General features: G+C 50.6%; 1 protein-coding gene across 1 annotated transcript in view; it reads right to left on the reverse strand.

The window, feature by feature from the left end:
* The window catches only part of SLC1A4 (solute carrier family 1 member 4), a 29,104-nt gene extending 15,232 nt beyond the window's left edge, over positions 1 to 13,872 (reverse strand). Inside the window, exons 1-3 of the mRNA XM_067292783.1 lie at positions 13,349 to 13,872; positions 2,281 to 2,323; positions 106 to 168 (exon numbers count right to left, since the gene is read on the reverse strand). Coding sequence (XP_067148884.1) covers positions 106 to 168; positions 2,281 to 2,323; positions 13,349 to 13,872 — 630 coding nt within the window. The remainder of the gene's footprint in view (positions 1 to 105; positions 169 to 2,280; positions 2,324 to 13,348) is intronic.
* Between the last annotated feature and the right edge of the window lie 1,250 nt (positions 13,873 to 15,122).

The raw sequence follows: 15,122 nt of genomic DNA on the forward strand, positions 1-15,122 counted from the left end.
TACTTGTTTCCTTCCAGTGAGTGTTGGTAGAGATTAAAGACTGAGGCAGTCAAATATTATGGTTAATGAAGGACTGTATAAAAACAAGAGAATAAGTGTCCTTACCTTTTCCAGTGTGACATTTCCAGAGGTAGTGTTTCTCTCCAGTACCTTATAGTCTGTTGCATACTGCAGGTAAGAAAAAAACAACACAGCGTTTGTTGACCAGATTGTCAGTATGACCGTATCATTTAGCATTTCACAAGGACTGTCAAGAAGACTTTTTTCTTTTGATTGAACAGGATCAGAAAGCATTTCTACAGCTACAGTTTCTACAGTTTCTTTCTGCAGCTGAGGCTGCACTGGAAGAAAGAGATTACATGCATGCTGCATAAATCAGAAAAACCCTACTGGTAATGGACACATCTTGCATCAGTCAAGAATAAGTAAGATCCCACCTTGAAAGTATTTGAGCCAATGAAAAGGACATTACCAATCTGAGCTGAATGTGAAGCTTAACACACTATTGATAAAACATGAAGGGAGAAACATTATACAGGGATTGGAGACCATACTGTGGAGGCTGCTGAACTTGTCCTGTGCAAGAAAAGGGAGTGAAAGCATACGCAGCTCCTTCACCATGGGGTAACAGAGAAGTCCAGTGCTATCCTTGACCTTTTTAAATGACACTGTTCCTGTAAGGGCTCTGAGTTACAAGCCCTTTCAGATTTGGCACTAGTGCCTATGGAGGTAACCAGCTATCCACTGTGATCCAGTAACCGCTTCCAGAGCTGTGTGCCTGCCCCTCAGCTGCCCCAGTTCACAACCCAGGGCATGAACATGAACTCTATTAAGTTAACATGTTCTAGTGGAGAGTACAGGCTTCAGAAGGATTATAACTGTCCACAGGAAGTATAATGTATAATTCAACTAATTCAGGTTAATGAGCAAAGAAAAGCTCAAGTGGATTGATATTCTCTCCAAGGCAGAGCCCAAGCACAAGCCAGTGCATCAAAGGGAACAGAGGTGGGAGCTGTAGCACCGTGTTCCTTAGAAAATGGCACTCTGTGACCCCTCAAGGCCCTAGGTTCAGGCAGCAGCCGAGGAATCCCTCTTTCCTCCACACTGCTGCTGCTCATGCACCATGCCATTGAGACGGCCCCTGCTGAAGGCAAGTGGTGCTTGCACCATTTCCCTGTTAGAAATGGTGAGACAGACACTGAAAGTCAATAAAATACCTAAAATCAAGGCCAGCAGTTTACTTTGATAAATAAGCCAAAAACCTGACAAAAGCTGGATGCTTTTTTTTTTTCTTACTGATATTAAGTAAGGAAAATAATAGCTTATGTACTTGCTAATTACCTGTGACAACTGCAGCACAGAGGAAAGGAGGACTTCTTTAGTTCATCCCTACACACACAGAACCCTGATACTCAAGGTATCACAGAATACCCTTCAGGGTACTTTTGTACTGCTTCTATTATTTTTGCTATCTATGGTATATTGACTTGTCCTGCATTATATATACTCAAAATGGAACTTGATTTTAGAACATGACCTTGTTTTTGATAGAAAAGTAAACCCACAAAACATCATGAAGCCAAAAATGATTTTTCTGCTCCTGTATCAAAAAGAATCGTTCTGTCCCATAGCAGCATCTTCAACAATGTCTATCCCTGGCACCTAAAATTAGCAATAAGAACTAAATCAAAACCTTCTCTGAGCTTCCGAGCTCCTGTCCATCAGTTTAAATCACAGTATCTTCTAGTGCAGTTATCATCTTACCACCCTTAGTCCTGTGTTAGAAGAGAAGCCAGGCTGAGCAATGAATCCAGCAAGTGGTACAATGGAAAATACTGGGGAAGAGCACCAAGCTCTTCCATCAAGCAAGTAAAACCCACACACCTGTGAGCTTTTAGGCCTTCAGTCTTGTCTTATCGGAGCCCAGCTCCAAACTGCGTGGCCAAGCAAGGGTTTCCCAGCTAGCCCCTGCAAAGTGATACGCGGGCTGGCACAAAGCAGACGGCTGCCATTGCTGCCCAAAGTGGTACCCAAGGAAGAAAAGCATGAAGGACCTTTTTAGTGGAGGTACAAAACACAGGCTCTGAATATGCTTTTGTCTGAGGGTATCTTATGCCACAGCAGCTGTACGTCTAGTTACCTCAGGTGTTTTGGAAAACCCCACCCACTATGGCTTTTGATATTTTCCACACCACCTTGCTAGTTCTTTTCTGAAAAGCCAGCAGTCACTCAGTCTGTCTGCGCAATGTAGCTCATGTCCAAAATCCACACAGATCTTACCGTTCGGAAAGCTGCAGCAACGAGATTCGCAGGAAACAGGTTTCTGTGAAAAAAACAAGCAAGAAAATGAAATATTTCTTGTTGAACTTCTGAAATGAATGCACCAAGGTGTTTTACTCTCAGAAACTGAATTCCTTCTGCAAAGGCAAACATACTGGCATCAGTGAGGTATGTATTATAGAAGATGCTCTGGCACCATGGAGCAGATGCCTTGCTAAGTTGCCAGAGGTGTGAACACCCCCACACCTAACCATTTGGGTTGGACATCAGAAGCAATTAAACGTGATGCTAGTTACACAGCCAATGGCTACAGAAACTGCCACGCCAGCTGCAGCAACAGCTTATGGCCTCCAGGGTCAGGCAGATTTTTAACATTACTCATGTGATTACATTTTGCTCATAGCAAGAACATGAAGGACAATCCAATCAGCAAAATCCACTTAAGAGAATGGCTTAACCCTTCATCACAAGGTTGACTTCCCTGAGCCCTGCAGCGCTGAAGTGGTTAAACAGCACGGATGAAAGCAGGGAAAACTCAGATGGAAAGCTGCAACATCTGAATTCAGTAGTGCCTTCATACAGAAATGCAAATTGAGCACCAGGGTTAGGGAGAAAGGATAAAATGCAAAGTGACCTACATTTACACTGGGCACTCTGTAAATGTGCATGTGTGTCTAAAGAAACACACACAGGAAAATCAACCAACTTAAGCATGTAAGACAAAAGTTGCTTCTTGTTATACTTCAGAGTTCAGTTGTTTTTACTGCTGCGCTTCCCCTCTCTCCTTAGAGTGAGTAAAGAGCATGTGTTTCCCCACCAAAACGGCAGCAATTTTGCTGCGTCAGAAAGCAAAATAGGGATGGAAGGAGCTCATCTTGGGGGGCACGACACCCTCTCCTGGCTGCAGAGGGCAGGAAGGTTCAGGGCATGAAGTGAAAATACTGCCAGCTGACAGCATCTGGGAGGAATGTGAATTCTTATGAAAAGGAAGCAAAAGACCTTACACAGAGCCAGTTATTGTGGCAAAAAGCGCTTGTGTAGCTGCTCCCCATCTTTTGCTCCTTGCACTGCACTAAAAGGGGCCCAAAGCAAGCTACAGTTCCCTTTTATCTTTGTCCTGTAAATCCACCCCTGTTTTGCCTTAGTTACCCTGGCATATGTGATTTTAAATCAGGCTTTTGGTTGCGATCATTCCAGGAAAGATGTGGAAAGCAGCAAATCCAAACCACATCAAGAAAAGGAGCAGCAGAGTCAAATCTTTGAAAGCAAAAGGGAGAGGAGCTCATTAAAGGTTAAGATATGCCAGTGATAAAGCCTTTGGTCTTTTACATCGCACAGCTCTGTTATCCTGCCACACAATGAGTATTTTCCCACAGCCTTGACAATACTGTAAAGCATACAGCCCTTCAAGAAGCAAGCGGCTGGTGTGAACTCCCTCAGCCTCTCTGCTGCATTACAAGTGTATTAGGAGGTAGCTGTGCAAGCCAAATTGCTCTAAGCATAATGTCACTTCCAGAGGCCCATGTTCCACTGAGCATGAAAAAAGGCAACATTTTCCCCTTAGAAGTCGATAATATAGCTGTCTATCTAAAAAGAGGAGAAATAGCTTAAACTCTGCAAAGATGCTTAAGAATTAGTCCAAAAATTTGAATGGAACAGCTAACACACATCAGTTCTTTCACAACTGGAACTCTCTGGTAGATAAAAAGCTCAAGTAGAGCAAAAGCAAACTTATTTCTGTCAAAAGTAAAACGTCACATTTATGAATGGGCAGAGCTCAGTGCAGGGGTTTAATCAAAAAAGGAAAATAAAATATGCTGTTGGGAAAATCAGAACATTTCATTTCAACTTTTCATTTCAGGATGATTACCTCTTTTTAACGAGTTGACTGGATTTTGAAGAAACAAAGAGGAAAACAAGATATTGAAAAATGACCAGAAATGAAATTACTTTTTTTTTTTTAAATCAGCTTTTCTATCCTGTCAAAACAAAACCAAAAGAAGCAACCCTAAAGCCTGCACAACTTGCTTCTGCAGGGTTCAAACCTGGCCAAGAAGCCAAAACCTCCACAATTTACACACCATGTCAGGCATGGGCCCTAGTAATTAAACACTAACTTAACTACAAGCATATACTTAAGCACATAGTTGAGTGATGTCAGCAGCCCCGCTACAGCAAGGCAAAGGGCAGGGTTTTGCCTCAAATCTGAAGTAGTGCAGTAAACCTATTTAAATATGAGCATATTGTAGTCACTCGTCTTTACCCTTGGAGCACCAGTCACTGGACTTGATTCTGAGGACAGCAAAGCGCAATTTTGACAATTCACAAAGCAGGCTGGCGATCTGCCTGGGCTGATCACATGCTCGTACCTGCGGGCTCCGCTCATCACACACGGCAAAGCCGTGCTCAGCAGCCACACACAGCCCGACCCAACTCGGCCCCCGCGAGTCAGCGTTCGCTGTGTCCCCAACCCGAACCGGGGGAGTCTCACAGGCAAGCGCCAACATCCCTCCCGGCCGGGTGTGCCTGCGAAAGGACGGCTGATGGGCTGTAACTGGGCATGCAAATTAAATGTGGATGCCTGCCAGCCAGCCGTCTTGTGCGGGCCAAACCTTGAGAAGATGGTTAGCCCTGAATGCCCACACCGGATGCAAACAAGGAGTTTAAGGAAATTGGCAGCCCCTGTCAAAAATGCAGTTATATCACGGGCTCGCTGACGAGGGCAGTATGTTTCCCGTGGTCCCTGTCCCTGCCACCCCTGTGCCCCAAACTAAAGACGGTGGTCAGCTTTTCAAAGCAGATGTGGATTATCACAAGAGCACACCCCGAGTCCTCGAGATAAGGAGCCCGGCATGGAGGCCTGCGATCAGGCAGTCTTGGCCCATGATGCAAAGAGGTGAAACTGCCTGTCGTTGCGGGAGGAAAGAGTTACGCCGCCAGCGGTGCGTGACGCTGCGCCTGGCTAGCAGATGTGCTGCACCCCAGGCGCTTTGGGATCGTGCCCCACGGAGAGGATCGTGACCCACACGAGCCCCCACAGCCTTGGTGGCACGAGAGCCGGCGCAAAGCAGGGGATACGGAGAGACCTTGCTCCCCTCTCCAAGCACCGGGCAGGGAGGTCTCCGCTTGTCACAAGCGGCGCAGGCTGCAAAAAAAGCACAAATCCAGCCGGCAGGTGTCAAGAACGACAGCTGCGGCTCGGGGCCGGAGCGGCAGCTGGGCTGAGCGAGGAAACCTCCAGGTACCCGCACAACATCCCATGCGAGAAAGCACTGATCTCAAATTCTCTTAAAATAGGAACCAGATAAAGTGGCAGCAGCAGTGGCAGGGGTTTCAGGGGTTGAATGCTTTCTGTTTGAACACTGCGCTCGTTACACCATTTCCCCATGCGCAGCCTGATAAATGCAGCTTTCTGCTCTCCCCAGTGAAGAGTTTTTCCCACCAGGAAGGAAGAGACTATTAGTTTCCTAATCAAAAACAGGAAGAAGTTCTCATCATATTTTGCTGCAATAAAGCCTTGGCTTAGCTGCTAGGAAGCAAAGACGACTAAGGAAACCTGGGGCTGTAATGCGAGCAAAAACGGGATTGGAACAGTGGAAAGAACGAGGAGAAAACAGCAGCCTGGGAAAGAGAAGGGAACTATTGCCATTTACACATGCATGTGTTTAATCTGAGCATGGAGGCTACAGAAAGACACATTTTGCCATGCCAGAGTTCTTACAGGGGGATGGGGGCTTCTCTGAGGCGCAGGATCTCTGTGTACAGTATCTCTCAAACACGCAACGGCAGCTTCACATCTGTGGTCTGGAGACTAGGGCTCTCATCCTTCTCAATGTGGTGATTGTGGCCAAATTCCCCTCTTCCTTACCCTACATCTTTACACCTGGGGGAAGAGGACGGCACAGAAACTCCTTCACTGCGTGCAGAATGGACTGTTACTAATAACCATTTGCAAGTGATTCTTCTGCTAGAGCTCCGCAAGCAAGGCTGCGCTGGCAGCAAAAGTGTGAAGGGAAATCCAGGCAAGCAGAAGAAAACCCTCATATACTATGCATTCCTCTTCTGTTGCTTCTTACTAAAACATTCCACTTTTAAGGCCAAACATCTTTCTGTTGGAAAACACACTTTTCTTGGGAAGCCTGGACCAAGTGAGTGAATACTAGAAATAATATTCTGTGTTGTGTTATCTCCTCTTTTGTTAATGAAGTCTTTTCAATGGTAGGAGTCCACTGAAAGCAACTTTACTGCCATTTGTTAAAATCTGCCTAAATAGATCCCAGTTTGGATTGCTCTAGTAGCTCTATTTTTCATTTTATTCCAGGTATTTTCATTTAGTATCATACATTATTCTTCAAGAAAAGCCCAGCTCAGGAATCTACTTTTTCATATGTCTGTGCATACATAATACATATCCTGGACATACAGACGCATTGCAAGTGTGCGCAACTGCTTTAACTCAGAGAACTTAAACGTGTATTTATTTATAGCAGGTATTTGATACTTTTTTGTCTTAACAGTCCAGTCAGCATTTTTCTTGCTTGAGAAACAAAGTATAATTGGGGGGAGTCAGTAGTAAAAGGCAGTTAGCTTAAAGAATAAAGGAGCAGAAAGTATTCTGAGAGGCTTCCTAAAAAACAGGCAGTGCAGGCACACCAGCAAAAATGCCAAGAGGTTACCACAAAAGTCAGTCAGCAATCCCTATACTCCAAGTGAACATCCAAGCTCGCAAAAGAGACACAACAGTAAGCAAAGGTGGACAGTAAAAAGTAGCATTTCCTTTTTTTCTGAGGGTGCCCAAGAGTTATGAGGTTTCCCAAAGGGATGCCAACTGTCAGCCAGCTACGAAACAAGGTGGTCAGTATTTCTTGGGAACCCTCTGTATTCCTGCGGCTGCTCCCAGCCACTTCTTCTTCTACCTAATTATTGCTGCAAAGGTGGTATCTCCCCATCCCTTCCTAAATGCAGAAAGTTATGCTCTCTCTCTCCTTCCTTCCAAATCAGGATTTCAGAGAGTCGGAGACAGCCTTCATTGCTGCTGCTTAGGGTGAAACACGGGAAGACCAGGATTGAAGAAACACCAGCTCCTCTGCTGCTGTTCAAAGTTAACACACGGGTTTGCTGCCAGAGCCGTGGGTACTGCCTTTAGCAGTGCAGCTGGCAACCTCTGGCAGTGGGACAGAACGGAGAGCAGGGAGCAATAAACTTTAAATTGCCACGGACTCATCTGTCAGCCTGGGAAACCGTGACCTTACGGCGGAGCAGGTCCCTGCTGTGTGCTTGGGCGGACACCTGGACCTCGCCGTACCCCTCCCATAAGAAGCGGATGATGCTTCCTCGCTCCCTCTCAGGACTGTTATAGCTAGACCTGGACAAAAAACAGAATTCCCTTCACGCAGCCAATTCCACGGCTTCAAAACATGTTCTCATCCCAAAATAGGGCAAGGAAAGCCAACGTCTCAGACATTTTTCACTAAAAAATAACAAAATATTTTGTTGAAATGTTCCTTTTTGGTGAATGAGGTTTCCTACTAGGTCTTTTATATTAAATTACGGCAAAACATTGACCTCACTGAAATGAAATGTCAGGATCATCTGCTGTTGGAAATTTGTTTCAACAGAGTCAACAGGTTGCTGTGAAACTGTTTAATTCTGTTGCATCAGCAAATATAAATCAAGAGACAAGACAAAACTCTGACCTTATTGAAACAGGCAGTCTTGATAATTGCCAGCGAGAAGTGTTGACAAATCAATAGATTCTTGCAAAACATTCTGATCTTGTTGATTCAAGCGCTTTCCTACAAGCTGCAGATGGGATGTGTTAGCTGCTGGCTGGAGTTGCCTCCTTCTCCCCGCCTCTCTCCTCTTCACCTGCTTCTGCCTAGTCAGACCACCGGCACTTGGGGATAAGTAGACTGCAGGGGCAGAGATCCAAGCCAGTTCCCTGCGGTGCTGAGCACCACAGCCCACCATATGACAGCTAGCCTCTTCCTCCATCATCCTCGCTACCTGTTTCACAGCTGAGCTGACGAGCGTTCTGTATCCTCCACGTTTTTTTTGCTTTCTCCACTACACAGACAAATAAGGGATGAAAACAGAAATGCTAAAATTTCCCTCCACAGGCTCATCATCTTCTGCCAACACCTGACCCGACAGAGCTTCTCTCTGTGCTGGATACTCTGGAGACATTTGCAAGGCCCAGCCTCAATCAGATGCCTCAGCCCTGGAGATCAGTGGAGTAAGAGAGACTCCTCCAGAGCGTGGCTCGATGCAAGACCCTAACCCAGGTGCTCTGGAGGAGTTGGCCTTTCTTCACTGACAAGAGGCAGAGCTAAGGAAACCAGGTCTGTCTGCTCCTGCCATACCTCTGCCTGGCTAGACGGTGCAAACCCCCAGGCAGCACTGCCCCTGTAGCTGGTGTCCCGCACTACCTTGCATGTTCGGCCCATTCCCCTGCTTCTCCAAGAGAAGGAGTGAGGACAGGTCCCAGAGACTCACCCGCACAGCCCCCGATTTGATATATTTTTCTTTTTTTACATATAAAACAGATAAGTAAAATCCAAGGCCCTCTCTTTGTCAAAAGCTCAAAACAGGGATGAGAAAAAACACAAGACTGCAATCGGCATTTTGCATGCCACCCTGCCCTCGCCGGGAAAACCCAGAAAGGGTTCAGAGCACATCATAGCACATCCCACTTTTCTTAAAAAAACTAGCCTTGCGAAGGCACCTCTAAACTCTTGCTGGGTCCCTCCTGTGATCACTGAACTGCAGCCTCCCTGCTTCCTGCCTTTGCTCATCTTACGTGACCTCCAAAGAGCTGCTCACATGACAGACCCGAGATGAGATGCACCACAAGCCTCCCCACTGCCAGGCACAGAGGCACCTTCAGGCCAGCTCGGCTGTTTCTACCCCACGGGCCAAGGCAGGGGAGAACACGCCTCAGTCTCAGGCACGTTCGAGGTTTGCCTCCTGCGCTCGCAGGAAAGGAAAGCCACAAGGGTGCTCTGACAGGTCGAGACGGAGGCAGGCAGGCAAATTAGGCCTAGAGGCTACTGTCACAGGACAAAACAAAACGGATGCAGCCTCTTGGTTCACCAGTGAGTCATCATTCATTTGCTGCTGAAGACCGAGTTAAATCCCTTTTCCAGAGGCCATGTCTGCTGGCATAGATGTATGATTGCGTGTAAGCTCTACACTGGGAAATGGAGAATCGAGACCAAGAATTAAGCTGACCTCCAGGCATCGCTGGGACGATGACAAGCAACATCTTCGGTCATGACCTAGAAGTATAAACTTCCCAGCAGCAGAAAGGGTCTGCATCCTGGGAAAGGATACCCTGTATCATCCCTACAGAAGTCATGGTAAATACTGACTCACGCGTGGGATGCCCTCTCCCCCGTTCACCGTTTCCTCCTCAGGGCACGTTTTAAATCAGTTTTCACTGCTGTAGGCGGACTCAAAAATGCTTATTTGCAGTGCCACTCTCAACCACGAATCTGTAACCATGTTCCTTTCCTACTGTCTAGCAGGAATACCTAGATTACGTGACCAGCCCTCCAGTCGAAGCCACACCGTGAAGCAGGCAGCTCAGTTTCACTTGCTGGGCTCCAGGCAGGCAACTTCCCCATAAACTGCTAGCCTGGGTGTCATCGGGGCTGCCAGTGTCCTCTAACACACCTGACCATCTGGGAATGTTACTTTCTACGCCTTGTGCTGCATAAACGCACGTATAAATGTATATAACTATACTTCTTGATGCCCCTCAAAAAGGCCCTTCCTCACATGGCAGGCTAAATCTCCTCAGTTTACCTGTTTGGGCCTCATTTTTACCTTTCACCTGAATGAACTGAGCAGTGAAGCTGCTTGAAGGACACAGCCAGTCTTGTGACCCAACTGAAAATAAAAGCCTGTGTTTTCCTGTATCTAACCGAAGTTTTCACAACCAATGTTTAAAAAAAAAAAAAAAGAAAAAAGTGAAGGACTCGGCAAGACCCCCTCACGCTGAAAGCAATGGTCTAAGCCCTCCAGGTCCCACATACTTGAAGCCTTGTTAACAGAAGAAGAGGCTTCCTGTCATCTGGTATCTTCCACCACAGCAGGGACTAGTAGCAACGCTCAAGCCAAAACACCCGCAATTTCAAGAACACTAAAATAAAATGAATAAAGAGGAGAGAACACTAAAATAAAATGAATAAAGGGAGAGAGAGGGGAAGGTGCTGGGATGTGTTATTTCCAGATAACTCCCTCCACCCCTGCGTCTGTCAGGGATTTGTGTTAAGACAGGGAGTGTTAGAGGGGACAGTACATGGATGGCTGGGTGAGGGCGCTGTGTCCGAACCCATCTTTTCCCAGCTGGATTTCGCTGTCAAGGCTGTGACAACTGGACTGCCCAAAAGTGTGGTGACAACAGCCCTTCTCTGGGGCTCCAAGAAGCTCAATTCAGAGCCTACTGTAGTACTTGCCTCGGGGGAAAGCCACTGGCCCGCATCCTCCAAAAGGGGCCTCTGCCTTTGGGATTAGGGGTCTGGACCCTTTTGCCACCACAGCTCACTGTCTGGAGCATCTTTTCTCCTGGACATTTGCGGACGTGCTCCATTGACACGAGCAGCTTCTCTGGCCTGTCAGGTAAGGCTTCTACATAGGTGTTAAGCATTAGGACAAGGACAGTCGATAACAAGGATTTTTAGCCCCTTTAAGTGAGGATTTACATTTCAGTGAGTGAGAAGGCTGAAAAAAGAAGTCATTGCTGCTTCTCTCCGGATGGTAACACTCTGCAACCAGCATGCTTTACCCAAGCCTCATCATTACAAATATTATTTTAGAGTTAAGGATTCATTCCCTCACCATTAAAACCCCTTTGAAGATTACTTCTCCATCCGCATTTACAAATCAGAGCAAGCAGCTTTCTGCTCCCGAGTTCACAGAAATTATCCACAGTCACAAGCTCACTGGAGCATCCTGTCCCCAGTTTCTCAGTTACATCCTACTCCATGGTCCACGGTGCCACAGTAATAAAACACCAGCTACAGCAGCCACGCTAGGATGCATCCTGGGGCAGCCATGGCTACAGCGGTCTTCCCAGCTCCCATGGTTATGCTGACTCTTTCTTTTGTAATTTTCCTTCACCTGCTGACACTTCATACCAACTCCAAGTCATCCTCACAGCCAGGCTACCTACTCCCAGGGCCCCATCATCATTATTTTTTTAATATGGTATTGCACAAATTGTCAGATTTGGTCCTTAAGAGAAGTAGGCTGGGAATGAAATATAAACGGTTGCCAATAGGCCACCGGACATTCTGTCCCATGGAACATATTTCCCTCTGGGGGGGAAAAGGGCATTAACGTGGGTTTGTAAATACAGACTGTTTTAAAAATAAACTTTTATCCTCTTTTTTTATCCAGAGACAACAAAAAAATTTCTCAATAGAAAAAAACTGAACTCATAAAAGCAAACCAAACATGCAAATTAAAAATCCCCCATCCAGCTCTGTAATTACCAAGACACCTGCCACGCACAACTCTTCAGCTACTTAGCTGCTATGATGCAGATCTCAATCTCCTGTTTGCATTTTGATAACAGCCACTCCAAATCCGTTTATCTTCTAAAGTTTCAGCAAACTTCCACACTCATTACTGACACTGTATCACTTGCCATTACTCCCTCATCTATGCTGCTCAGGAGACACCACGCTGCATTTCCTCAGTTTTCCCTTATTCCACCACTTTTATCAGACTCTGTGATATTTTCCTGCAACTGCCCAGCACTACTCAGGTGTGGAAAAAGGGGCAGAGTCAGGCCCTGGGTAACAGCACACAGCAGCTTTCCACGTTTGGGGTGCTGCACCAAGATTCACCGAAGCATAAAAGACTACAGCGGGACACCGGATACTCAACAAGTTGGCTGGATGTTTGCTTCGGTAAGACATTTAGAGAATTTGTTGCTCTTGTACTTAGAAAGCTGGACAGATCTCAGCAAGATATGGCCCCCGAGAGAAAAAAAAAAAAAGAGCTAAAGTCTGCAACTTTGCGACTTTGCGAGACGGGACAGCAGTAAAGCAAAAGGACCAAAAGGGAGAAACAGAAGCCTTGCTCTGACAGGTAATTTTGGGGAAGGCAAGTTTTGCAGCAGAGCCTTTTCTCTGCAAGGTGCAGGAGCAGTGAGTTGGGAAGCTCCTGCGTGCATCGGGCACCCTCCTGCCGGATGAGGCGCAGGGCATGTCCCTGAAGGGAAAATGCTTTGGGAAGCTCCTGCGTGCACCAGGCACCCTTGTGCCGGATGAGGCGTGGGGCATGTCCCTGAAGGGAAGATGCTTTGCGAAGCCCCTGCATGCACCAGGCACCCTCATGCCGGACGAGGCGCAGGGCACATCCCTGAAGGGAAGATGCTTTGGGAAGCCCCTGTGTGCATCGGGCACCCTCGTGCTGGATGAGGCATGGGGCACGTTCCTGAAGGGAAGATGCTTTGGGAAGCCCCTGTGTGCACCAGGCACCCTCGTGCCGGACGAGGCGCAGGGCACGTCCCTGAAGGGAAGATGCTTTGGGAAGCCCCTGCGTGCATCGGGCACCCTCATGCCGGACGAGGCGCAGGGCACGTCCCTGAAGGGAAGATGCTTTGGGAAGCCCCTGCGTGCATCGGGCACCCTCGTGCCGGACGAGGCGTGGGGCACGTCCCTGAAGGGAAGATGCTTTGGGAAGCCCCTGTGTGCACCGGGCACCCTCGTGCCGGACGAGGAGCAGGGCACATCCCTGAAGGGAAGATGCTCTGGAGGGGCCCTCCAGGGGTGGGGGCGGTTTGGGATTTGCGTGAGGAGACTGGCTAAGGGGTGGGAAAGAATCGGAACAGAAATAAGCAGGGGTGAGGGGGAGGACGCCCGCGACCCCCCCGGGCCCGAGCAGCGCGGCTCGCTTCCGCGCCCGGGCGGCGGAGGAGGAGGAGGAGGAGGAGGCGGCGGACGGGGGAGGAAGGGGGCGCCGCACGCAACACCGCCGGGTCTGTCATCATCCTCCGGCGGCGGCGGTTCGGGGGGGGGGGGGGAGGGGTTGGGGCGGGTTTTTCGGGGGGCCCTACCTGACGAGGTCGAGGAAGGAGTCCACCGTCTCCTTGCTGGTGGGCACGGCGCCCGGCAGCCCGAGCCCGGGCGCGTTGAGGGCGCCGGCGCCGGCGCCCGGGCGCACGATGAAGCCGAGGGCCACGGCCAGGCCGGCGGCGAGCAGCGTGGTGCCCAGGAAGTAGGCGAGGGCGATGCCGCCGAGGCGGCCGAGCGAGCGCGTGTCCAGGCTGGCCGCCCCCGACACCAGGCTGCACACCACCAGCGGCAGGATCACCATGCGCAGCATGCGCAGCAGCAGCTCGCCCGGGAAGGCCAGGTAGGCCGCCCGCGCCGGGCCCAGCGCCGCGCCGCGCACCGCCGCGCCCAGCGCCACGCCGGCCAGCACCCCCGACACCGTCAGCACCACCAGCCCGTTGCGCCGCAGGAAGCGCCGCACGCGCCCGCCGCGCCCGCCGCCCGCGCCCTCCGCGCCCTCCCCGCCCGCCGCCGCCGCCGCCGAGCCCTCCGCGTGACCGTTGCGCCCATCGCCCGCCTTCTCCATGCTGCCGGGCGCCCGCCGCACCGCCACCGCCACCGGCCCCGTCCCCCGGCCGCGCCGCGCCGCGCCGCCACCCGCGCACGCTCTGCCCGCCGCCGCCCGCCGCCCGCCGACAGCCCCGGCGCCGGCCCCGCCCCGCCCCGCCCCGCCCCCGCGCGCCGGCCCCGCCCCGCCCCGCCCCCGCGCGCCGGCCCCCGCAGCCGTTGGCAGCCGCTGGCAGCCGCGCGCGCCGCACTCGCCGTTCCCGCCGCGCGCGCGTCCCCGCAGCGCCCCCCCCCCCCGCCGCCCCCTCAGCGCCCCTTCAGCTCGCACGCGGCGCCTCGGTGGCCCCACAGCTCACTTGTACCCTCAGTGTCCCCTGCTGTCCCCACTCACCCCACACCTCCATCCCCTCGGGACCCCCTCAGCACCATCCTCACGCAAGGCTCACGCTGTCCCCTCGGTGTCCCCATGGCTCTAAGTGGCCCCCCCATGTCCCCTCGGTGTCCACGCTCAGTGTCCCCACACCGCAACCCCATCCCCTCAGTGTCCACCTTCAATGTCCCCTCACCACATGCCCATCCCTTCAGTGTCCACCTTCAATGTCCCCACACCACAACCCCATCCCTTCAGTGTCCACCTTCAATGTCCCCACACCACATGCCCATCCCTTCAGTGTCCACCTTCAATGTCCCCACACCACAACCCCATCCCCTCAGTGTCCACCTTCAATGTCCCCACACCACATGCCCATCCCTTCAGTGTCCACCTTCAATGTCCCCACACCACATGCCCATCCCTTCAGTGTCCACCTTCAGTGTCCCCTCACCACATCCCTGCCCCCTCAGTGTCCACCATCAACATCCCCTCACCACATGCCTGTCCCCTCAGTGTCACCCCTAGCATCCCCACACCACATCCCTTCAGTGTCACCCGTAGTGTCCCCACACCGCATCCCTGTCCCCTCGGCACCCCCTGCCCACGGCTCCCCCCTGCATGTCCCCAAAGCCGTCCCTCGGTGTCCCCCCCCGTCCCCCCATTCCCAGCGCTGACGTGAGATTAAGCTAATAACGATCGCCTGGGAGATCCGGACATTATGAAAGCGGGAGCTGCATAAACTGGCGTTTCCTTCCCCGGGGGAGCGGACAGGCGGCTTCAGTGCGAGTTGTGCTGAGCGTCGCCATGTGCCTAACTGGGAATATCCCGAGCTTTTACCGATCCGGGGCCTTTTCATCGGCAGCCGGCGAAGCGTGACCTGCCCAGGAGCCTCCCGC

Source organism: Apteryx mantelli, chromosome 3 (assembly GCF_036417845.1).
Source record: "Apteryx mantelli isolate bAptMan1 chromosome 3, bAptMan1.hap1, whole genome shotgun sequence".
NCBI classification, from domain to species: domain Eukaryota; kingdom Metazoa; phylum Chordata; class Aves; order Apterygiformes; family Apterygidae; genus Apteryx; species Apteryx mantelli.